The sequence below is a fragment of the Anolis sagrei genome, chromosome 8 (genome assembly GCF_037176765.1).
Source record: "Anolis sagrei isolate rAnoSag1 chromosome 8, rAnoSag1.mat, whole genome shotgun sequence".
Lineage (NCBI taxonomy): Eukaryota > Metazoa > Chordata > Lepidosauria > Squamata > Dactyloidae > Anolis > Anolis sagrei.
In genome coordinates, this window is record NC_090028.1 from 28687068 (window position 1) to 28712522 (window position 25455).

The 25455-nt window shown below is 44.9% G+C and overlaps 2 protein-coding genes across 3 annotated transcripts; one reads left to right on the top strand and one right to left on the bottom strand.

Moving 5' to 3' along the window:
* Nucleotides 1–30: 30 nt before the first annotated feature.
* Nucleotides 31–5347, top strand: NIP7 (nucleolar pre-rRNA processing protein NIP7). The gene is made up of 5 exons (XM_060787982.2): nt 31–154; nt 1749–1835; nt 2989–3127; nt 4771–4911; nt 5015–5347. The coding sequence occupies exons 1-5, from the start codon at nt 99–101 to the stop codon at nt 5132–5134; spliced, it is 543 nt and encodes a 180-aa protein (XP_060643965.1). The 5' UTR covers nt 31–98; the 3' UTR covers nt 5135–5347.
* Nucleotides 5348–6568: 1221 nt separating this feature from the next.
* On the bottom strand, nt 6569–23541 carry TMED6 (transmembrane p24 trafficking protein 6). 2 transcript variants are annotated; one of them, XM_060787980.2, is made up of 5 exons: nt 23046–23541; nt 22603–22888; nt 19636–19765; nt 17184–17335; nt 6569–7021 (listed from the first exon to the last, which is right to left on the bottom strand). In XM_060787980.2, the coding sequence occupies exons 2-5, from the start codon at nt 22816–22818 to the stop codon at nt 6788–6790; spliced, it is 732 nt and encodes a 243-aa protein (XP_060643963.2). In that variant the 5' UTR covers nt 22819–22888; nt 23046–23541; the 3' UTR covers nt 6569–6787. The 2 variants fall into 2 exon arrangements, with proteins under 2 accessions (XP_060643963.2, XP_067327178.1); XM_067471077.1 differs by lacking the exon at nt 23046–23541 and having other exon boundaries at nt 22603–23037.
* Between the last annotated feature and the right edge of the window lie 1914 nt (nt 23542–25455).

The window sequence follows — 25455 nt, forward strand, 5'->3', positions numbered from 1 at the left end:
CTTCCGGCAATGGCAGTCTCCAGCCACTTCCGTTTCCGGTCTCTGGTTTCCGCTTCCGGCGGAGCACTGTTTTCTAGCCACGCGCTCTTGTCGAGGCGATGCGGCCGCTCACGGAGGAAGAGACCCGCGCGCTCTTCGAGAAGCTCTCCAAGTAGTAAGTCCTGGAACTAGGCCTTCTAAGTCCTTGGCCAACATGGGAGACATAGTTTCCCCCCACTTTCCCAAGAGTACCATCCGAAACTCATCTCTGCAGCTTTATGAAGACTGAGATTAGGATCATGGAAAAGCAGAAGAACCCCAAATCCTGGGTCGAGACCTCCCAAGGCCTTGGCGAATCTGGGAGACATAGTTTCCCCCCACTTTCCCAAGAGTACGATCCCAAACCCATCTCTGTAGCTTTATAAAGATTGAGATTAGAATCATGGAAAGCAGAAGAACCCCAAAATACTGGCTGGAGACCTCCCAAGTCCTTTGCCAATCTGGGAGACATAGTCCCCCCCCCCCCACACACACACACACTTTCCCAAGAGTACTATTATTATTATTATTATCAGGAATGGGCAAACTTGAGCCCTCCAGGAGTTTTGGACTTTAACTCCCACAATTCCTAACAGCTGGTAGCCCAAAACACCTGGAGGGCCCAAGTTTGCCCATTCCTGATTATTATATTTATTTATTCCTTGCTTTTTCTCTCCCAAAGGAGACCCAAAGTAGCTTAACATAAAAGCATCAGCATACAATTTATTATAAGAACCTGGTCATATATTATATGCACTCCTGGTCAGTCATTAGGCTGAACAGTGTATAGGGTTATACAGCCTGTGTTGGACAGGGTTACACTTCCCCCGAAGACTCTGCTTGGTAGTTTATCTGTCTGAACGTATCTCCTTCTATGAAACATAGGAGGTTAAGATTGTCCAGGGAGGGGCTGTTCTTGGTCCTGCCTCCTTTGCAAGCATGACTTGTGGGGACAAGAGACAGAGCCTTCTCAGTGGTGGCCCCTCACCTGTGGAACTCCCTACCTACCAAAATTGAGTGCCCTCCCTTTTGGTCTTCAGAAAGAAGGTAAAGACATGGATGTGGGACCAAACCTTTGGGCAGTAAGGAACGTACAGGATTATATGCAATTGACACTTGGAAAAAGGCCTTGGACTTCGGTTTTCAGATTATGTGATTTTAATGTTTACATTAATATGTTTTTAATTCCATGTTTAAATTTCTAGAAGTTCTTGTTTCTCTATTTAATGTGGTTTAATATTTTAATTTATAATTGTATGTTACAGTTGCTTTTATACTATGTTTTTTATATGTTTTTGCTGTGAATATGTTGGAAACCGCTTTGAGTCCCCTGGGGGAGTAAAGCAGTATATAAATGAAGTAAGTAAATAAATAAATAAATAAATAAACTAAATAAATAATACATATTATTATATTTATTTATACCCCACTTTATCTCTCCCCCAAAGGAGACCCAAAGCGGCTTAACATAAAAGCATTAGCATACAATTTAAAATATACCAATATGCAAATTTTAAAACAGAATGAAAGATAAACAGTATTTTAAATATTCAGTTAAAATCCATCAAACATATTCAAAGTTAAAAATCGCCAGTTTGATTACCAATTTGGTAGTAAGGGCATAGTATGAATCAAGGATGGAATACCTGTGTTTGTATTGCATGCATAGATGTATGGTTGGAGCCTGTGGGCCCCATGAAGCCTGACTCTGGCCCTTTCTCTCTCTGCAGCATCGGGGAGAACATCCAGCTCCTGATCGACCGCCCGGATGGGGCCTACTGCTTCCGCCTCCACAAGGACCGCGTCTACTACCTCAGGTCAGGCCCGGAGGGACTCCCGTGGATAATAGGCCTCGTTGGAAAGGCAACATGGAAGCCAAACCCTGACTCTCAAGAGCAGACATGGGCTAACTTGGGCCCTCTGGGTGTTTTGGACTGCAACTTCCACAATCCCTAACAGCTTACCAGTTGTTAGGAATTGTGGAAGTTGAAGTCCAAAACACCCGGAGGGCCCAAGTTGGCCCGTGCCTGCGGTAGATACACCCCAAGACTCCTCAGGTTATTTATTTATCATGTCAGGAGCAAACCAAAACAGTTGTATTGCATTAAAAAACAGATAAGCAAAGCACAAAGTTTTCAGACTTGGTATTCTATTAAATGTCCTTTGACCTGTATCTGGCCACTTGGAGTGCCTCTGGTGTTGCCGCAAGAAGGTCTTCCATTGTGCATGTGGCAGGGCTCAGGTTGCATTGCAGTAGGTGGTCTGTAGTTTGCTCTTCTCCACACTTACATGTTGTGGATTCCACTTTGTAGCCCCATTTCTTAAGGTTGGCTCTGCATCTTGTGGTGCCAGAGTGCAGTCTGTTCAGTGCCTTCCAAGTCCCGCAGTTTTCTGTGTGCCCAGAGGGGAGTCTCCCATTTGATATCAGCCATTGATTGAGGTTCTGGGTTTGAGCCTGCCACTTTTGGACTCTCGTTTGCTGAGGTATTCCATTGAGTGTTTCTGTAGATCTTAGAAAATTATTTCTTGATTTAAGTCGTTGGCGTGCTGGCTGCTGCCCAAACAGGGGATGAGCTGGAGATGTCACTGCCTTGGTCCTTTTCTTTTTGAATTTTGTTTATTGTCATATGTTCTGTATTTTTCTGTGATGTTGTTTATTTTATTGTAACTTGTATCTTATTTTATTGTAATTTGTTGTATGGGCTTGGCCTCATGTAAGCAGCCCCAAGTCCCCGTAGGGGAGATGGTGGCGGGGTATAAATAAAGATTATTATTATTATTATTATTATTATTATTATTCACTATTGGTTGCTACTTCCCGGCGGATGTCAGGTGGTGCAATACCGGCTAAACAGTGTAGTTTCTCCAATGGTGTAGGGCGCAGACTCCTCAGGTCATAAATATGCGTCAGCAAAGTTACCCTTACAATTTGCTTCCAACCTTTTCACAATCTGTATTACCATTCCTTAGTGAGAGGATCTTGAAGCTGGCTACAAATATTCCCCGCCAGAACCTGGTCTCCTTGGGCACCTGTTTTGGGAAGTTTACCAAGACGCAGAAGTTCCGCCTCCACATCACTGCCCTGGATTACTTGGCCCCTTATGCAAAGGTAAAGGGGCCCCTGATGAGTGCATTCTCTTCTCCTCACTCCTCTTTCTAGCTGGGCTCTGCTTTGCAAATAGGAGGAAAAGTATTTTGTTGGGCTCCCAGCGTGTACGATTTCCCTGACATTAGGGCCTGCGGTTGGAGAATATGATGGAAATGCAGAGAGGGATGTATTTTCGCTTTCTGAATGGTTTTGCTGTTACGAAGGTGAACCTCTGTGCCAGTTAAAGAAATGTAGATGACATTGGATTTAATCTTAATAGAATGTCATCTGGAATGATTAACTGAACTATAACCCCTGACCAAACCAAATCCTGCATAAAATGCCCTCGGAAGCACTTTATTTTCTACCTACTAGTGCAATTAAACCCTATTTTGTCCCTCTGATCCCCTGTCCAGACACATTTCATTGCCTTCTCATCCAGTGTTTTAAACTTTTAATCCTTGCTACTGGTCCTGCCCGCTGATTTATTTTGCAAATTATTTTGCAAATTGTGCAAAAAATGACAATGCAAATTATTGTGATTTTGCATTGTTTGATGTGTTTATTTATATTGTTGCTTGTATTTTATTTGTATTTTTATATTTTATTGTCGTTGTATGTTGTTTATTTGCATTGCTGTAGTGTTGGGCTTGGCCTCATGTAAGCCACCCGAGTCCCCTTGTGGAGATGGTGGCAGAGTATAAATAAAGTTATTATTATTAATAATAATAATATTAATATTATTATTATTGTCTATATAAATAAAAATGTAATGTTCATTTGTGGGATTAACAGAACTCAAAAACCACTGGACGAATTGACACCAAATTTGGACATAAGACACCTAACAACCCAATGTATGTCCTTCACTAAAAAAAAAATGGATTTTGTCATTTGGGAGTTGTAGTTGCTGGGATTTATAGTTCACCTACAATCAAAGAGCATTCTGAACCCCACCAACGATGGAATTGAACCAAACTTGGCGCACAGTTCTCCCATGACCAACAGAAAATACTGGAAGGGTTTGGTGGGCAGTGTCCTTTGGTTTGGGAGTTGTAGTTCACCTTCATCCAGAGATCACTGGGGACTCAAATAATGATGGATCTGGAGCAAACTCTACACGGATACTCAATATGCCCAAATGTGAACACTGGTGGAGTTTGGGGAAAATAGAATCTTGACATTTGGGAGTTGTAGTTGCTGGGATTTATAGTTCACCTGCAATCACAGAGCATTCGGAACCCCACCAAACCTCCCACACAGAACTATGGGCCACAGCAACATGTGGCAGGGGATGGCTAGTTATTATTATTATCTGAGCAAAAAAAACCAAAACCCGAATCTATCTCTGTAATGATACTTTTATGGGGGCCTTCTTGATTGGTGACATTGCAAATGTCACAAGATGGATTTTAATAGGTGACACACTTTTTATAATGCTTGCCCTTAGAATAGCAGGTCTGCGGGTCTATACCAGGCATAGGCAAAATTCAGCCCTCCAGGTGTTTTGGACTTCAACTCCCACAATTCCCAACAGCCTACTGGTCCAAAACACCTGGAGGGAGAGCCAAAGTTGGCCCATGCCTGGTTGATATCCCCTCACCTTTACATAACATTCCTTGGCCTACGATTTCCTAGATATCTTACTTTTCCTCCTCCCACAGTACAAGGTCTGGGTGAAGCCCAGTGCGGAGCAGTCCTTCCTCTATGGGAACCACGTCCTGAAATCCGGCTTGGGGCGCATCACAGAGAGCACATCCCAGTACCAAGGAGTGGTGGTTTACTCCATGGCTGACGTCCCACTGGTGAGTGACCGGTTCAAAGCCCTGGGGAGGCTTTTAAGGCCGCTTTTCAAAAGCAGCGTCTCAACTGAGCTCCCTCATCTGTTTTTGGATCTTCCTTCTGCAGGGCTTCGGTGTGGCGGCCAAGTCCACTCAGGAGTGCCGCAGGATGGACCCCATGGCTATCGTAGTCTTCCACCAAGCGGACATTGGGGAGTACATCCGGCACGAAGAGACCCTGACTTAAGCCCAAAGACTTGGAAGAAACAGGGAATATATTCTGGACTTTTTGTCACCCCCTTTTCTATAGACTGGATACCTACTTGTGTGTGTTTAGAAGCAATGGAGAAGCAACTGCCTGTTCGGTGATGGATCAAGCATCCCCTCTGTTTACATCCTTTGGGATGTAAACACATGCCTAACTGTTGTGACAGGAAATTATAAATGATATCAAATTGTATGCCTTTGATTGCCTTCTCCTTGGTGGGCATACAGCTTTTGGCATTTCCCCCAGTTTAGATGGTTCTTTATCACTGACTTGCCACAAAGCAGCAGGTATACCAGGCATGGGTCCTCCGGGTGTTTTGGACTTCAACTCCCACCATTCCTAACAGCCTCAAGTCCCTTTTCCCCCTCAGCCGCTTAAAAGGCCATTTAGTCCAACCCCCTTCTATCTTCATGCAGCAAAAGCACGAAGTATAGTACCTCCTGGGCCTGGAGCATGCACCCAGGGCCAGTACAGGGAGCGTGCTGCCTGCATCGGCCCTTTTCTCCATTCACATGCAAATGCTGGGAGAAGGATGCTCTTCCTCACACTTATCTCCTTCCTTCCTGGGCCCATTGGGCCGCACCACGCCTGGAGGCTGAAGACTGAGGCGATGTCTCTGGAAGCTTCACTGGAAGGGGCGGGCCTGTGCTGGGCTGCAGAGACCTGAGTTGGTGTAAGCAGCGAGCGGAGGATGCAGCCGAGGCAGTGGAGGAGGCCCTCCGCTCGCAGTGGTCTCCCTGCCTGACTTCCAAGGCTGCGCAGTCCAGTGCTGGCTGTGGAGACCTGTGCTGAGCTCCGCAGCTGGCGAGTGTGCCCGCACCCGCCCTTTCCAGCGAGCCTTCCAACGAGATCGCCTCTGGCTTAAATCTTCAGCCTCCAGGAATGGCGTGGCGAAACGTTCCACTGGGCCACAGCTTGGCCCAGGAAGGAAGGAGATAGTGTGAGGAAGAGCATCCTTCTCCCGGCGTTTGCACATGAATGGGGAAAAGGCCCGGGAGAAAGCCTAGGGATGCAGTGGGCCGGATAAATGCCCCGGTGGACCGGTTTCCCCCCCCCCCCCCCCGGGCTGCAGTTTGAGGACCCCTGGGTTAAACCCTTGTGCCAGCAGGACTGAAGACCAACAGGTCAGTGGTTTTTATCTGGGAAGAGCAGGTTGAGCTCCTTCTGTCAGCTCTAGCTCTCCATGCGGAGACATGAGAGAAGCCTCCCACAAGGATGGTAAAACATCAAACATCCGGGCAATGTCCTCTGAGTAACATCCTTGCAGAAGGCCAATTCTCTCACACCAAAAATGACTTGCAGTTTCTCAAGTCACTCCTGACACGAAAAAACTGGGTCTGGAACTTGCCATGCTGCTAGTGTCAGTTGTGCACGTAGTGACTGCATTAGGAAGGGCTTGAATGAACAGTGCTCTTTTACCTTGACCAGCTTTATTGTGGATGGAGAGCAAGTGAGTCAGTCCCTTTCAGTTACCACAGTGGTGCCTGGATCGCTCCAGTTCGGTCCCTGAACTCTAAGCCCCAAGAGGTAGAGAAACACTGTTCTTAGCCCGTTTCTAGCATTTCAGGGCTGCCCCTTCCTTTTGGGGCCTGCAAGTGATGGGGAAGTGGGGCCAGGCCAAGCACTTGGTCTTCAGCAGCGTGGCTTGTTGGTGTCAGTTGTGGTCCGGACAGCGAAGAAGCGCTTGATGAAGTAGAGCTGGAGGAGGCCCGAAAGGATGATGGCTAGGCTCTGGGCGGCCGACCACCAGTTGACATAATTGAGGTTGGACTGGACCAGGAAAAAGTCGGAGGTGCCCTTCATGCGGGAGACGCTGCAGTGCCGCCACATGTGGAAGATGTGCAGCATCAGCTTCCGGGTGCTCTCCTGCCCAGGAAGGGAGGTGTCATGAGTATCTTTTCAATAACTTTAAAACATAGGTTCTTTTTATTGCAATTTCCAGTGTGAGAGGGTATATCAAAACTTTAACAGAACTTTTACACAAAGAATGACATTAGACATACAGATTCTATATAATTACACTAGCACTCCCCTGTCACACAGTTGCTGTGACCTAGTCTGGTGATCTGGAAAATAATGAGAAAGTGTTGGTTTCTAATATATGTAATTTCTTTATGCTTCTGGGTAAACAGTATAACTTGGACAGTTGCTTCTTGGACAACTACAACTCCCAAATGACAACATAAACCTTTTTGAGTGATGGTCAGTCCTTGATGTAGAGATTGTCTGATTTGCCTACTCTGGCACATACAACATATCATTGTCCTTCTTTAAGGGTCCCTTTCAAATCTATGATACTATATCTTTCTTAAATGTGTGTGTGTGTGTGTGTGAATCATATCTATCTATCCATCCATCTATCTATATCTATGGCTGGATGGCTCTTTGTCAGGAGGGCTTTGATTATATTTTCTTGCCCTGCTGAAAGGAGTTGGACTGGATGGTCTTAAGGCAGCATTTCTCAAACTGGGAGTCGCGAGGGGTGTCAGAAGGGTTGCCAAACACCACCAGAAAATACAGTATTTTCTGTTGGTCGCGTGGGTTCTGTGTGGGAAGTCTGGCCCAATTCTATTGTTGGTGGGGTTCAGAATGCTCTTTGATTATAGGTGAACTATAAATCCCAGTAACACATTCCAATATAAACCAAAACCCATTCAAAATTTAAAAAAACTAGATCTTTAAAATTTTGCTGGCAGAAACCTAACAGTAGTGTGTGTCCTCCTTAACCTTCTCCCTTTCCCTATCTGGACTCCAACGAGGATTTTGCTACTCTGTCTCTGATCTTTTGGGCTGCAATTGCAAATGTGGCTACTTTTAGTGTTACATTTTTGTCATAATCTGCTAGCAAGTCACCGATTACGGCCGATTCTTGCCATGCTGCCCTTTCTTCAAGGAGTGTTCCCAGAAGATTTTTTCTGGGATCATTATACAGAGGGCAGTGTAATAGATAGTGTGTTAGATCTTCTTTATCCCCAGAGCCACAAATGCAAAGCCTTTGGGCATGGGGGATCCCTTTGTATCTCCCTTCTAGCCAGTTTGAGGGCATTGTTTGGAAGCGCAGGGCTGTAAAGGCTTTCCTCAACACTGGTGACGTTAGATCTTGAAGATATTGTTGGCAGTATTGGTCACTCTTTAGTCTGGGATACCATGTAGAAAAACCTTGCTTTTTACTAATCTCCAAATTGCCAGCTGCATCCATCTCAAAGATTTTATCACTAATCTCCTTCTTGTCCAGCTGCATTAAAGTTGTTATTGACCCATCAAAATACTGATGGAGCAAGGCTAGCCAGGATTGCACCCATCCTCCCCGTTTATACTGCTCCCTCAAGCATTGCTTTGCTATGCTCACCTCCTCCATTCCTAGCAATCTCTTCCCATACGAGATGATGAGTTTATGCATTCTGGCCTTAAGTGAGGGAAGATCTAATTCCAGTCTTAACAGGGCAGCTGGGGTCCCAGGGGGAAGGGCTAGGAGAGCTCTTGCGAACTTGTTCTGAATACGTTCAACCTGTTCTGTATTACCTTGCCCCCAAATTTCCGCTCCGTATAACATTTGGGGTAAAATTTTAGCGGCAAAAATCTTTACTGTGGGACATACCAGGGAACCTCCCTTTGTTTTTCCAAATGCTAGGATTGACTTCGCTGACCTCCAGGCAGATAATTTGGCTGCCTCTATGTGGTTCTTCCAGTTTCCATTATGTGAGAAGTGTAAGCCCAAGTATTTAAAGCTATCACACTGCTCTATTGAGTGACCATCCAATTTCCAAGTGTGTCTTTGCTTCCTTTTGGAAAATACCATCACTTTGGTTTTTGAGTGATTGATTGACAGCTTCTCTTGTCTACAAATTCTACTTAATGACCTCAAAAGTCTCCTGAGACCTATTTGCGTAGATGACAGGAGCACCATGTCATCCGCATATAATAGGATCTGGATTCTCCTATTACCTACTGATGGCGGAAAGTGTTCAGGGGAACTCAACTCGGCCACTAGGTTGTTCACGTAGAAGTTAAACAAAAAAGGTGCTAGCAAGCATCCTTGCCTAACTCCTCTTTTAGTTTCAATATTGTTCGATAGCTTGCCTGATAGCCCTAACCTCACTCTTAGATCCGTTCCCGAGTATAGCTGGTGCAATAATAACAGCAGTCGTCTGTCCACATTTGACTTTGCCAACTTTGCCCACAAACGCTGTCTGTCAATTAAATCAAAAGCTGAGGTAAAATCCACAAATGCTGCGTATAGGCAACCCTTTGGTTTCCTCAGGCTATTTTGGATTAAGTGCGATAGTACAAAGCATTGGTCTATTGTGCTTCTGCCATGTCGAAATCCCGCCTGTTCTTCCGCAATAATATTATTTTCCTCCGCCCAACTATGTAATTTGTTTAACAGAAACCTACCATAGATTTTTGATACTACATCCATCAGGCTAATTGGTCTATAATTGTGTGGATCCGTCCTATTGCCTTTTTTATATAGGGGAACAATTATACTAGTTTTCCACCCATTTGGAATGATTCCTGTCTGGTTGATATATGTAAACAGTTTGGCCAGGATGGGGGCCCACCAGGTGATGTTGCATTTGAACAATTCTGGGGGAAGCATATCCTCTCCTGGGGCTTTTCCAGTTTTTAATTTTTGAAGTAGGCCTTCCATTTCCTCTAATGAAACTGGAGGCCAAACAGGAGCATCAACATGTTCGAACACCTCCCCCACGGCCTCCGGGTCTCCAAAAACCTCTCCAAAATAGGCTTCCCAAGTAGGCGCTGAAATTTGGGAATCTAAATGAGGTTGCATGGACCTTAGCCCGGAATGCACCATGTTCCAGAATTTGCCCTCATCCTTTTGTCTAACTGCCAGATCCAGTTTCATCCAGTTTTGCCTGTTGAATTCAATTTTCTTCCTTTTTAGTAGGGATTTATACTGTGAACGGATTTTACTCAGACTTTTATAGGATTGTTCGGTCCCAGTTTTGTTGGCTACTCTGATGGCCAGGGCAAGGGTCTTTTTTTGGCTCCTGCATTCTGCATCGAACCAACTTCCTTTACCGTGCTTGATGCCTTTAGCTGGCTCTGAGTGAATCAGATGAGGTTTGAGGGAGGTAATAATTTGCTGATAACCTTCTATTGGGTCAATAGTGCTTTTGAGTATCTTGTCTCTGCAAGTTTCGAGAGTCGGACCATTAAGTAGGTCTGTCAACTTATCGCTCATGGGCCCTGACCATTTAAGTCGTCTGGGTCCCATGCAGACCAGGTCCAGCGGATAATTATTTGGCACTCTGTCCTGCTCTACTTCAGTTTTTATAACTAATTTGATTGGATAATGGTCACTTTCTGGGCGCATGTCCACTATAAAAGATTTGGCTGCTGGTAACAGCCTAGGTGAGATTATAAAATAATCTAGGACACTTCCCCGCCTTGCTGTGTGATAAGTATATAGTCCAGATGACTCCTCTAAGTGGCTCCCATTCATAATTAATAAAAGATGCTTATACACTAGTAAGAATAGTTCTAGCCCATTCTTATTAAATTTCACATCTCTTGAGTTTCTGCCAAGCGAGAACTGGTTCTCTAGATAAAGCCCAAAATGCTGCGCTAGATCCTCATTTGATTTCCCCATCCTCGCATTAAAATCACCTCCTAAAACTATATTCTTGTTTTCCACGCCCGCGGTAATATCTCCTAAGGCTGAGTCTAGATGCCGCCAAACCTCTTTGGTAGGATATGCTGAGTTTACTGGGGGCACATAAACATTAATACACAACAAAACCTGGTTATCCCTACATTTTATCTCTACTGCTAATACATTATTGTTCGTATGATTAATCATAATTTGACATTCAGCTTCTAACTCGACTGAAACAAGAACTGCTAAGCCCCCACAACAGCGCCCCCACTTATGTCGCCTTGAAGCAGCCACTGCAAAACTCCTAAAACCCTGTAAAATAAGATTTGGGGTTTCCTCCACCCAGGTTTCCTGTAACATAATAATAGAAAACTCCTGTAGATATTCTGTGAACTCTTTGTCCACTAGTTTTCCCGTCCATCCCGCGATATTCCAGGACAGGATCTTTAATTCCTTTGCTGTTTTCATTTTTATACAGTTGTTCGAGCCTGCATTGGTTAAATGTGACTGGGTGACCCAATTTTTGTGTGGATATATAGGGTTCTCCTCTTTAAGGGCCTTTACCTTCTCTTTGTTTCTAGACACTATAGATGGGAAGAATTGGGTAATAGGTGTCTGTTTCAAACCACCCTTTCCGCTGGGTGTTGTGGTTTGAGTCTGGGGCCCTACCTTTTCAGCCCTCCTATCTGTCCTTCATGCTATTTTGGTGATTGACCCCTTGTCCTCTTTTTCAGTACCCGTTTGAGTATCCCATGGACCTATAGTAATATCATTGTCGTGGACCACACATGGGTTAATAATTTGGGGTTTCACCACTATCACCTCTGGGGACAGTGGGAAGTGATTAAAGGGTAGGTCTGCTCTTTCCTCAGTGTTCAGGAATCTCATCTCCAGCCAGTCAGTGTTATCCTGCACTGCTCTTTGCCCGTCTCTTGATCTAATACGTCCTTCATCGTTTAGATACCGCCTTTTGGAGCATATTTCTCTCAAGTGTCCGCTTAGCACCTGCAATCTATCTAAAATAGCCCCTTGCTCCTTTCCTGGCAAGTTCGCATATGTCTCAACCAGTAGTTGTTCCTCTGGGCAAAACTGGTTTTCCTGGCCGGCGGTATCTTTTCCCTCCATTGTGGGGCTGGCAGTTTGGACCTCAAGGGGGCTCCGCAACTGTTCACTTCTCTCCCTCATCGCTATTTGTTGTTCTTCAGATTCCATTTTGCCCTCTGGAAAACCTTGCTTGAGGGTCTTCTGGAAAAATCTTGTTATTGTGATGCCCTTTTTTGCAAATAGGTCCTTAGCTCTTATAATGAACTTAGCTATATTTAGGTCTATAAAAGAGACAGTGGCATCAACATACAGTGCATCGTTATACAAATAATCAATCTGGTCTATATCAGTATTATACAGCCCCCCTGGTAAAACATTATTCACCAGGCTTATCACATGGGATTTGCGATCATCCGGACTTGCGAGTTTTCCTGGCTTGGGAACTTTAATGAACACTATCTTGTTTGGAATGAGGACCAGGTTCCAATTGTTCCTAGAATACTCTCTGTCGCTGGTCTTTTGACTGCAGTTTTGTTGGTTGGTCCTTAGCAAATTAGGTCCGTCTGCATTCCCTATTTTCTTTGAATTTCTGTCATCCTTCTCTCTTATCATATTGAAGGCCTGCGATTCCCAGTAAGTTTGTGTTGCTACATTTATATTTTGGGGGCCTTGATTGCTTTTTCTGGGTCTATCCACTTTTCCAACTTTGCTATCACTGTGGCTCCACTTTGAAGGATCTTTTTTATTTGCCTTCTTTTTTGTTACTAAAGATCTTGAGGGTGGGATTAATGTTAAGAGTTTTTTTTAATCCACGTTTGCAATTCCTAGAGCGTCCTGTTTGTTTACAGGTAGTTTTTTGTTTCAACTTTCCTTTAATGTTCCTGGGGTTTTTTTTGCGCTTGCAGCTGACTGTAACGTGTTTGGATTTTTTTAGCTTTGACTGTTTTGTTATTTTAACTTTCGGGCTAGAAGAAGCTGAGTCCTGCCTGGTTGCGGCTGGGTTTGCCTTGTTAGAATCACAGGTGCCGGACGACTCTTCAGCTTTAAGTAATTTTGCTAATGTGCTTAAGAGCCCGGTACTTTCTTGTAGGTACTTCTTTATTACCAACAAATCATTTGAAAAGGCGTTAAACTTGGATTCCAGGTGTAAATATCCATCAGTCCCTTCCTTTCCTTGTTGTAAATCCAGATGGGGAAGTTGCTGTAGGAAATTCCTGGTAGTAGAGGGATCAAAATGCCCCATTTCCAAGCATGATCCTGAGAGCTTTTCAGATGTTGAGTTCCAACTCGTGTGTTGTTTCATTGCAACATTGGGACTCTCAGACTCAGCCATCTCCTCTGCCAGGCTTCTTCCGCTCCCTGATTCCACAACATGACTCCACCTCAGCAAAGGCCCTTTGATGTTTAACGGCCAGTCCATCCGGTCTTCTGCAGGCAAGGCCTCTTTGCCCGCCCTCGCGTTCCCTGGAACCACCTCGTCAGCAACCTCCTGCAGTCCCTGGTGGTGAGGCTTTTCCAGGGGGAAGAATTGGGTCATCTTGGCTTGTCTCTGTTTCTTCTCCGTTATAAGGGAGTGTAATGTCAAGGCTTTCTCATTATAATTTTTTCTTGTGTGAACCATACTTAAACAAGCAAGGGTTCAACTTATCAACTTATCTGACAACTCCGACGTTCCTCCAGACTCCTCCAATGCGGTTCCCCGTCGGTGCAACTCAAGGAGAACGCCGATAGTCTTTCTGAGTGTCAAAGTCGTTTGCTAAATTATCACCCCCTTTTGTGGCAATTTTCAAGAAATTATCTTGCATGCCTCAGCCCACGGGCTTTGGGATTCTTAGCTTGCTAGCTTGCTAGCTTGCAGTAGATATCCGTGGAAAAACAACTCAGAAGAAACACCGAGTCTTCTGATAAAAGAGTCAGGGTTTCAAAATAGCTTAGATAAAATGTTACTCCCTTTTTGTAGATGTCGGCAAATTATCTGGCAAGTTATCTTGTTAATATGCCAGACCTTCAGTCTGTTTTGGGTTCTTAATTTTAGTTTTTAGAAGTTCTTAGTAGGAAACTCACGGAGCGACGTTATCAGGGTGTTTCACTCTCCGCCATCTTCCTCCCCTCTACTCTACAAGCCTATAAATCCCAGTAACTACAACTCCCAAATGTCAAGGTGTATTTACCCCAGACTCCATCTGTGTTCATATTTGAGCATATGGAGTATTCATGCCAAATTTGGTCCACATCTATCATTGTCTGAGTCTACAGTGCTCTCTGCATGTAGGTGAACTACAACTCCAAAACTCAAAGTCAATGCCCACCAAACCCTTCTAGTGTTTTCTGTTGGTCATGGGAGTCCTGTGTGCCAAGTCTGGTTCAATTCCATTGTTGGTGGAGTGCTCTTTGATTGTAGGTCAACTATAAATCCCAGCAACTACAACTCCCAAATGACAACATCAACCTTTTTGAGTGATGGTCAGTCCTTGGTTAGTAGGTGTCTTGTGGCCAAATTTGGCAGCAATTAGTCCAGAGGTTTTTGAGTTATGATGTCACTCAAAACAAACAGAGCATTTACATATATATAGATTGGATTCACAAATACCTTTTACATTGGCTCACAAACAAACAAAAGGGGGTTACTTTTCACTCAGCATTCACACACATATAAACATTAATCCATCCTCACGCATCCAAATATTGCCATATCCTTTTATCCTTCCTTGGAGAAGCACCTGCTTAGGCCTGGCCCGCTTCCCTGCAGCCTGCCAACACATAGTTCCAAAATGCTTCTAAAATGCCAAAATGCATCCTCCCTTCCTAAGCACAACGTCAAGGACCAGCTCCCTGTTTTCAATCAGCAGAACCCGACTCCCTGCAAAAGTATGATTCCAAAACACACTCCTTCCTCTTCCCTTGAGAAAGAAGCCCCAAAGTGTACAGGATCCTGCTTTTCCATAGCATATCTGACACTCTTCATACATACACTACCTCTCCCCTTCCCATGGAGCAGAACACAGTGGGTGAACAGCATCTCTGTCACAATTTGAGAATTATTAGATTGAGTCTTTTATAGGAATATCCTGCTGATGTCGTCCCAAAGTTGTAAATTAATGATAGACATCTTCCATCCTGGTTCCATCTCAGTCTCCTGGCTAGATGTTGGTTCTTTTTGACTGGTGTTAGCTTTGTGTTGACTTCCTTCTTAACACTGTAAACATTTCATCTTATCACTGTCACAGTTCTTATCACAGTTTACCATTTCTGTTTATTTATTTATTTTATTTACAGTATTTATATTCCACCCTTCTCACCCCGCAGGGGGCTCAGGGTGGATTACAATGTACATATACATGGCAAACATTCAATATCATATTTATTTATTTATTTCATTTATATACTACTTTTCTCAGCCCTTGGGCAACTCAAAGCAGTTAACAATAACAAAATTAAATGCTCAACATCATAAATACAGTTAAAAACAATTAAAACAATGACATAATAAACAATCAAATAAACATAACTATAACATCTCAGTAGCATCTCATAGGTAGAATCAAGATCCAATCTCATAATCCGTTGTTCCATATTCCTATATTCAATACACTGCCTACCATAGCCGCACAACATATATAAACAGACACTCAGAGGCTATTTAACATTTTCACGAGGGCATTCTGGCCACCAGGGGAGCTGTCACTTCACTGTCCATTTGTGACACTGATGAAGCACTTCCTCATTCTTTGCATGCTTGCTGGAGATTTTTATGGCCTCATAAATTAGTTAAATTACCCTCCCCACATAAATGGTACCTAAATTTCCTACTTGACAGATGCAACTGTCTCGGGCTGCAAAGGTCGACAACAAGCTACACAAATTGGTCTGACCCGGGCTGGCTTCGAACTCATGGCCTTTCGGTCAGTAGTGACCTTAATGCAGCTGACTCCCAATCAGCTGCGCCACAGTCCCGGTGCTCATTAGCAACTTTTAATTACAGTCCAGCAAGCAGCTGGTTAGTCATTGCAGGTCTTAAATCTTTAGAATGGTGTCACATTATTAGCTCTCATTCATTCTTCCATACAATTCCATTCTTACCCACAAATCCACAGTTATCAAATCTGCATATTATATTTCTAGTGACAGAGGCAAAGACAATACAGACCAAGATCAGGGCCAGGTCCTCCCTTCCCAGGTTTGGCTAGATGGCTGCTGCCCTTCCCCAGGCTTGGATGGTTCCCCAGATTTTTCTACAATTTGTCCCTCAACTGTGGCTTCCCCAAGGCTGTGCTACTGGTGGGTCAAAGCCTGAAGCTGAGAGTGCAATTGGCTCCCCATACCTCAGGAAGGCAGATTTGGCCAGGGTGGTCCACGCCTTAGTCACCTCCAGATTGGACTACTGTAATGCGCTCTACGTGGGGCTGCCCTTGAAAATGGCTCGGAAATTTCAGTTGGTCCAACAGGCGGCAGCCAGGTTGTTAACTGGTGCTCCTTACAGGGAGCGGTCAACCCCCCTGTTTAAGGAGCTCAATTGGCTGTCGTTCATTTTCCGGATCCAATTCAAGGTGCAGGTTTTTACCTACAAAGCCCTGCCTACCGGCATGACCGCATTTCTGTGAGAAAGAGATCTACCCACACGATCTCTTTGATCATCTGGAGAGGCCCTCCTCGCGCTCCCGCCTGCATTGCAAGCGTGACTGGCGGGGACGAGAGAGAGGGCCTTCTCTATGGTGGCCCCTCGACTCTGGAACTCACTTCCCAAGGACATCAGACATGCCCCATCTCTGGCAGTCTTTAGGAGGAGCTTGGAAACGTGGTTATTCCAGTGTGCCTTCCCAGAATAATGAACTCTTAGCACTATGTCCTCTAAAGCACCTTATACTGATTTAGAACTGTTTGTATGTTCCCACCAACGCCCCACCTCCCTATCTTGTTCATGCCCAGCATTATTTTAAATTTTAATTACATTTGGCCCAGCCATAGACTTTAAATGTGTGTTGTGCTATTGTCAATGTTTATGCTATTTGTGTTTGAAATTTATTTTAATTGATTTGTATTGTTGTTGTTATTGCTTGTATTGATGTATTGTGGGCTCGGCCTTATGTAAGCCGCACCCAGTCCCTTGGGGAGATGGTAGCGGGGTACAAATAAAGTATTATTATTATTATTATTATTATTATTATTATTATTATTAAATACTGCTCTTGAATTGAATAGAAAGGCGCCCCAATAAGCATCCTCCTTCACATCTTTGGCCCAAAAGGAGCCACGTGTCTCCCTCTTAATGCTGTTTACAACCAGAAGGACCAGAAGCCCCTATCTTGGAATGGTCTTGAATTCGTGCCTGACTCAAGAGCTCCTTGGTTCTTTCATAACACTTACGTCAATAGCCTCCAACGTGTCGTTTAGCTTCTTTTTCTCGAGTTCCGGTGTGTTCTGTAGGTCAAATCCCTCGTAGATTACACCAAAGTTCAGGTAGACCTGCACCGACCCAAAGTGGTTGTACTGGTTGCTCAGGCAGAGCTGGTAGAACCCTGCAAGGAAATGTTCGATACATGTTTGGATTAGGAGGCTTTCCCACAAAAGTGCTATTGGGTCCCACTAATGAAACAGGCAAAGTGCTGCAAAGAGCTTTCTTTAAGGCCTGTGGGGATAAGATTCCCTTGTATCTGTATGCTCAGACACTGGGTGCAGGTACCCAGTGTGTCTCCTCCAATCTCCTACTCTCCACCAGGCACTAAAATGGCCACGGATTGGAGGCTACCGGCTGAAAATAGTGTGTCCTGGATACATTTGGTCGTTTTGCAGAATCCTGACACCCAAAGGGGGCATACAATGGTTAGGTAGGTGGAATTAGTACTCTTTTAAGTCACTAATGGGATCTGGACATTAGGCATATGCAATCCATGGGTCTAAATGGTTCTAAAGTACTTACAAAACTAAAGTTCTGGTGGTGAAAACTAGGGGGCGCTGGTGCTTTGCTTCTACAGTGTTGCTAAAGTTCTAGTGGTGAAACTTTCAGAACTCTAATACAACTTTCAAAATTTCATTACAAATGGCAGTTCCTAATAGGTTCTGTCATAAAAATCACCAATAATGAAATAATAATGAAATTTTGAAAGTTTTGTTAGAGTTCTGAAATTTTCACCACCAGAACTTTAGCAACATTGTAGAAGCAAAGCCCCAGCGCCCCCTAGTATTCACAACCAGAAGTTTAGTTTTGTAAGTACTTTAGAACCATTTAGAACAGTGTTTCTCAATCTTCCTAATGCCACGACCCCTTAATCCAGTTCCTCGTGTTGGTGACCCACAACCATAACATTATTTTTGTTGCTACTTCATACTGTAATTTTGCTGCTGTTCTGATTCGTCATGTAAATACCAGATATGCAGGATTTATTTTCATTCACTGGACCAAATTTGGCACAAATACCCAATACACCCAAATTTGAATGCCGGTTGGTTTGGGAGGGGACTGAATTTGTCATTTGGGAGTTGTAGTTGCTGGGATTTATAGTTTACCTACAACCAAGGAGCATTCTGAACTCCACCAACTATGGAATTGAACCAAACTTGGCACACAGAACTCCAATAACCAACCGAAAAAACTGGAAGGGTTTGGTGGGCATTGACCTTGAGTTCTGGAGTTGTAGTTCACCTACATCCAGAGAGCACAGTAGACTCAAACCATGATAGACCTGGACCACACTTGGCATAAATACTCAATATGCCTGAATGTGAATGTAGAGTTTGGGGGAAATAGACCTTGACATTTGGGAGTTGTTGTTGCTGGGATTTATAGTTCAAAGAGCATTCTGAAACCCATGAACAATGAAATTGCACCAAACTTCCCACAAAGAACCCTCAAGACCAACAGAAAACAATACGGTGTTTTCTGATGGTCTTTGGTGACCCCCCCAGGGGGGGTTGAGAAACGCTGATTGAGAACCATGGATTGCACATGCCTACTAGAAATAATACATGGGATTCTGAGCTGCCAATTTCACCAATGTGCTTCTGTAGCTGCCATAGCTATGCCTCTTCTTTCCTTTGGCACATTGAAAAGCAAAGTCAGGAGGGCTGATTGCTTTGTTCCAGAGCCCTCAATGGGTACCCAAATCCACAGATGCTCAAGTCTCATAATTTACAATGGCGTAGTATTTTATTTATTTATTTATTTATTGTGCCAGGAGCAACTTAAGAAACTACAAGTCACTTCTGGTGGGAGAGAATTGGCCATCTGCAAGGACGTTGCCCAGGGGACACTCAGATTTTTTTGATGTTTTGCTATCCTTGCGGGAGGCTTCTCTCATGTCCCTGCATGGGGAGCTGGAGCTGACAGAGGGAGCTCATCCGCACTCTCCCCGGATTCGAACCTCCGACCTGTCAGTCTTCAGTCCAGCCAGCACAAAGGTTTAACCCACTGTGCCATCGGCGGCTCCTATGGGGTAGTATAATGGACCAGACCTTCATTTGGCTATTTTACATATAATGGTATCCCTTATGTAAAATAGCCAAATGAAGGTCTAGTCAGAACTCACAACCTCTGAGGATGCTTGCCATAGATGCAGGTGAAACGTCAGGAGAGAATGTATCTAGAACATGGCCATATAGTCCGAAAAAACCTACAACAACTCCGTCCGGTCCTTGTCTTGCTGGGCCTAATCTTCCAATGCAAGCCAGCTTTGGCACTTTCTCAACTGGTTACTTTACTTCTAAGGTAGGTCTTTGTTACACCTGTGGTCAAAATACACCCATGCCTTGCCCCCCACCCCCACCTGCTTCCTCATGATGGGAGGTTGGCTTAAGAGAGTCCCAGGTACTTTTGAGTCACCTGTCTCCATGGTCCGGAAGTGGATTAGCCCCCGGACGTCCTGCGAGGTGCCAAGATGGAGGCCATTGGGGTCGTTGGCCGTGGCCAGGATGTGCCTGGTGTCCTGGCCAATCCCTGAGCTCCACTGCACCTGGAAGGGAAACACGAGGACATTGGGCAGGGAGTTCCCTTTGGGGACCTGGGTGGTTTTGGAAGGAAGAGGTGGACCCCAAGTCTGTAAATGAATTGGTTATTAAATGAAATGTATATAAGTATGTGTGTGTGTATATGTGTGTGTATATATAGAGACCCTCTGGTGGCACAGGTCAAATTGCTGAGTTGCTGAACTTGCTGACTGAAAGGTTGCCTGTTTGAATTCAGGGAATGGGGTAAGCTCTTGCGATTTGCCCCAGCTTCTGCCAACCTAGCAGTTCGAAAACATGCATATGTGAGTAGATCAATCAGTACCACTTTGGCAGTTTTGTTGTTTATTCATTCAGTCACTTTTGACTCTTTGTGACCTCATGGACCAGCCTACACCAGAGCTCCCTGTTGGCTGTCACCACCCCCAGCAACTCCAGAATCAAGCCAGTCACTTCAAGGATGCCATCCATCCATCTTGCCCTTGGTCAGCCCCTCTTCCTTTTTCCTTTCATTTTCCCCAGCGTCATTGTCTTCTCAAAGCTTTCCTTACTTCTTTGGCAGTAAGGTGTTTTTTTCCCCGTGTCAGGAGTGACTTGAGAAACTGCTTCTAGGGTGAGAGAATTGGCCGTCTGCAAGGATGATGCCCAGGGGATGCCCAGATGTTTTGATGTTTTACCATCCTTGTGGGAGGCTTCTCTCATGTTCCCATATGGGGAGCCAGAGCTGACAGAGGGAGCTCATCTGCGCTCTCCTCGGATTCAAACTTGTAACCTGCCAGTCTTCAGTCCTGCTGGCATAAGGGTTTAACCCATTGCACCACCAGGGGAGGTAAGGTAATGGTGCTCCATGCAGTCATGCTGGCCACATGACCTTGGAGGTGTCTATGGACAAGGCCGGCACTTCGTTTTAGAAATGGGGATGAGCATCACCCCCCAGAGCCAGACACAACTAGACTTGATGTCAGGGGAAACGTTTACCTTTATCCCCAAGTTTCTAAGAATTTATACCAGGGTGAGAATCACTTGCCACCCCAGATATTCCCTCAGCCAGGAAATGCCTAACCATGGCATAACAGCACCTGACTGGATGAATGACCCTCATATTTGACTTTAAAAGATCAGGAAGGGAATCATACCCCTTGTGGATGCAGCTCCCACTAGACTCTGAGGCAGTGCATCCAAGGAATGCTGGGAGTTGTAGTCCATTACTTACAGGAGATACTCTGATGGAAGTGCATGTTGTAAGGAATATGAAGTCCTGCAAGTGCTACAAGGAAAGAAAGCCATTGTGGCCATTCCACACTGTGGTCATAGTATTAGCACTCTCTGGTGGAGAATCTAAAGATGCTTTCTCCCTGGACTGCAAATCCCAATATCCTACAAGACAATGAAGCCCAGGGGAAGCCCCACATTCAGAGAAAGGCAAGAAATAATAATAATAATAATAATAATAATAATAATAATCTTTATTTATACCCCGCCACCATCTCCCCAGTGGGGACTCGGAGCGGCTTACATGGGGCCAAGCCCGGACAACATATTACAGCAATAAAACCAAAGCATAAAAAAATAACAACAACAACATCAAAATCTCAAGCCAGGCGTCCCCCATTCTGTAAATGCAAAGATACAGAATGGGGGACAATGCCTGGCTTGAGAGCAGTATGTGTGAAAAAGATCTTGGAGTCCTCGTGGACAACAAGTTAAACATGAGCCAACAATGTGATGTGGCGACAAAAAAAGCCAATGGGATTTTGGCCTGCATCAAGAGGAGCATAGTGTCTAGATCTAGGGAAGTCATGCTACCCCTCTCTTCTGCTTTGGTTAGACCACATCTGGAATATTGTGTCCAATTCTGGGCACCACAATTGAAGAGAGATATTGACAAGCTGGAATGTGTCCAGAGGAGGGTGACTAAAATGATCAAGGGTCTGGAGAACAAGCTCCAGGAGGAGCGGCTTAAGGAGCTGGGCATGTTTAGCCTGAAGAAGAGAAGGATGAGAGGAGATATGATAGCCATGTATAAATATGAGAAAGGAAGCTACAGGGAGGAGGGAGCAAGCTTGTTTTCTGCTTCCCTGGAGACTAGGACGCAAAACAATGGCTTCAAACTACAAGAAAGGAGATTCCATCTGAATATGAGGAAGAACTTCCTGACTGTGAGAGCCGTTCAGCAGTGGAACTCTCTGCCCCGGAGTGTGGTGAAGGCTCCTTCTTTGGAAGCTTTGAAACAGAGGCTGGATGGCCATCTGTCAGGGGTGATTTGAATGCAATATTCCTGCTTCTTGGCAGGGGGTTGGACTGGATGGCCCATGAGGTCTCTTCCAACTTTATGATTCTAAGATTCTAAAATTACATAAGCAAAAAAAAAAAAAGGCAGTCATAAAATAACATTCTAATAAACACAACCACAGTAACAATAACAATCGGCGGGCCACATGTAAAGGGTAAGACAATTAAAAGACTGTAATGAAATAAAATAGGAGCAAGATATTTACGGGGAACTCATGACACACAGAGTGGTGAGGCTAAACTTCCCATTTGGAGGGCATGAGCTCCAGTAACAAAAAAAATGTTGAGGGGTGCAAAATGTCATGGTGTGCACCTACTCGCCAAAGTCGCAGTGGAAGAGGCAGGTTTTAAGGTTCTTTTTGAACATTTCTAGTGAAGGGGCTTTCCTGATCTCTCCAGGGAAAGAGTTCCAAAGTCGGGGAGCCACAGAGAAGAAGGCTCTCCCCCTTGTACCCACAAGACGAGCTTGTGAGATTGGTAGAGGAAATATATGTATCCCATGAGGAGAAGTGGGTAACAGAAAATATTATTAGAGCAGCCGCATCTCACCAACCTCATAGTTGAAGTAGAACTGACCGCTCTGGTGTGCAAATTGCCAGAAGCACTCGATGCCACCGGCTGGAACGACAATAGCAAAGTCATTCATGTCTGACCCACGGAAGAGGGGCTGGTCGCCAGAACCGCTCAGGGGCTCGGTCTTGCGGGCTTCCGCCAGTTGCAGGCCCCCCAAGACGGCTACAATCACGGCAAAAGGGAACAGCAGGCACATGGTGCGAAGAAGACAGCTGGAGCGGAGCCTGGAAGATGGAGATCTCTCTCATGGAGTGTGAGTTGGCCGTCTGGCAGCGAAGGAAGGCAGATTGGGTTAAAGATTAACTCAGCCGCTCACGCAACCTTGCGCTTGTCACTAGTTTCTCAAGGAAACCTTACTGTGACTTTTGAAGGATGGATGGGGGAAACCCATAGATCTGGGACTCGCAGTCCCATCTAACTCACCAGGGATGATGGAACATGGAAGTTCAGTGCCGACTGAAAGCCAAGACATTTTCCATCGCCACTGTAAATGAGTTTCTTCTAGGAATCTGCAACAATCCTCAAACTGCTCTTCTTCAAGGTGCCTAAAGGACTCAAAACAACAAAAAAAGTCCACAAGTTACTTTATCATAGCTGCCACTTTTGTCTCTCTTTTTCAATACAGAATATACATTGACATACGTGTTGTCGAAGGCTTTCATGGAGGGAATCACTGGGTTGCTGTGAGTTTTCCAAGCTGTATGGCCATGTTCCGGAAGCATTCTCTCCTGACGTTTTGCCCACATCATTGGCAGGTATCCTCAGAGGCTTCTATACAGAGAAGCAATTGAAATCCACAAGGAGGAAACTATGAAAATGAACAAAATTTGGCTACCAGTATTAAAAAAACCTCTAAAATCTGAATAGTAAAGAAAGAATAATATAGCCCCCAGTGGTGCAGTGGGCTAAAGCGCTGAGCTGCTGAGCTTGTTGACTGAAAGGTCGCAGGTTCAATTCCAGGGAGCGGCGTGCGCTTCCGCTGTCAGCCCTAGCTTCTGCCAACCTAGCAGCTTGAAAACATGCAAATGTGAGTAGAGTAACGGCGCTCCACGCAGTCATGCCGGCCACATGACCTTGGAGGTGTCTATGGACAACGCCGGCTCTTCGGCTTAGAAATGGAGATGAGCACCAATCCCCAGAGCACCAATTTTCCCACCCTGGACATTCCACCAATATATACATCCCACTTGCCTAGTTTCCAACAAACTTCACAACCTCCGAGGATGCCAGCCATAGATGTGGGCGAAACATCAGGAGAAAATGCTCCTGGAACATGGCCATGCAGCCCAGAAAACTCAAAGCAACCCAGTAAGTTGACATATATGCGTAATGTTGTTATCCTGCAAGGTAGACTGGCCCCGAGGCTGTCCAATGGGACTCTCAGCTGAGTGGAGCTATAAACTCAAATCTGTGCTGAAGGCAACAGAAGCAGAGCTCAAGAAGGAAGAGTTGCCCATTGGCAGAAAGTGCAGAGAAACTAAACATTATGGTCTGGGATCCTTGGAGCTCATGCACTTTTCAGCCTCCAACTCAGTCTAGACTTGAAAAGAGCCATTATCTATTTGTGTCAAGCTCTTTTCCATGCTGCATCCTTTGCAAAATCTGCCTCCTGCCATTAGGCTTCTTTTTCCAAGCTGGAGACCTGAGATCTTTAAAAAAATAATACAAACCTGATTGGCAGCATTCCTGGCCACCTGTGTTCCTTGCTCTTGAAAAGCTGCTCCACCAGACTGACCTCTCCTTGGTGGCTGCAGAAGCTGAAGGACACACATCATGGGTGCCAGGAGAGAGCTTTCCCAGCAGCAGAGATAAGAGAGAATGGCCCAGGAGACTAGGCAAACAGTTCTAGGAAAGGACAGCTCAAGAGTCACAGCAAGAGCAGGCAATTCTGTGCTTCTGGGTGAAATTGTTCCTTCTTGTTGTATGCTTTCAACTCATTTCCAACTTACGGCAACCTTGTTGACCACTTCCCCCAAGACTGAGAGAATGTGACCTAGCAGGCTTTCATGGTCAAGCAAGGATTCAAGTCTGGTCCCAGATTCTCTGAAACATTTTCTACTGCTAAGTAAACGTTTATTTACCAAATCTGATAAGACAAGCCCAGCCGAGCCAAACTACAGAACTACCACACAAACACACATCTTACTGCCATGCTCGGTTCCAGACATAAAAGGCAGGCAAACAGGAAGAGGCCAGAACAAGCCACACACCCCAAGTTGTGACAAAACATAGCTAAATGACACACCAAGCCAGAGTTAGCCAGGCATCCCAATACCTTCATCCTATGTTGGAACTGAATGGTGTTCATGTAAGAAATACTAAATATTAACTACAAAAATGTGAGTCAAGCTCTGAAAGGGTTAAATGGAAGCAATGATTCAGCAAAAGCAGTTCTATATAAGCAAGTTTGCCTGTAGCTTAATAGACCTCAGTATGAGAGAGGCCTCAGTGGGAGAAAGACCTCTGTGTTAGTTAGCCTCAGTGTGAGAGGCAGCAGTTTGAGAGAGCCCTCAGTGTGTGAGGCCTCTGTAAAGAAAGGCCTCAGTGTGAAAAGCTGCAGTTCTATATAAGCAGGTGTGCTTGTAGCTTAGTAGTCCAGAGTTTGAGGTAGTCCTCAGTCTGTGAGAGGTCTCTGTGGGAGAAGGGCCTCAGTGTGAGAAAGCCTCAGTAGGAGAAAGGCCTCAGTATGAGAACGCCTCAGTGTGAGAGGAAGCTCCAGTGTGAAGGCTGCTGTGTGTAGCTCCTGTGTAACTTTGGTGTGAGAAGAGACTCTGTGAGATTGAAGCTATTTATCTGCATAAGAAAGAAGCCCAGCATGGAAGCAAAGAAGGAA

What these genes read in the sequence shown, in the direction of transcription:
- NIP7 (XM_060787982.2), top strand. Translation starts at nt 99, where the DNA reads ATGCGGCCGCTCACGGAGGAAGAGACCCGCGCGCTCTTCGAGAAGCTC. An exon ending in TTCGAGAAGCTCTCCAAGTA is followed by an intron (nt 155 to 1,748) that starts GTAAGTCCTGGA and finishes CTCTCTCTGCAG; the next exon opens with CATCGGGGAGAACATCCAGC. An exon ending in GACCGCGTCTACTACCTCAG is followed by an intron (nt 1,836 to 2,988) that starts GTCAGGCCCGGA and finishes ACCATTCCTTAG; the next exon opens with TGAGAGGATCTTGAAGCTGG.
- TMED6 (XM_060787980.2), bottom strand. Translation starts at nt 22,818, where the DNA reads ATGTGCCTGCTGTTCCCTTTTGCCGTGATTGTAGCCGTCTTGGGGGGC. An exon ending in AGTTCTACTTCAACTATGAG is followed by an intron (nt 19,766 to 22,602) that starts GTTGGTGAGATG and finishes TTTCCCTTCCAG; the next exon opens with GTGCAGTGGAGCTCAGGGAT. An exon ending in ACACGTTGGAGGCTATTGAC is followed by an intron (nt 7,022 to 17,183) that starts GTAAGTGTTATG and finishes CTTCCTGGGCAG; the next exon opens with GAGAGCACCCGGAAGCTGAT.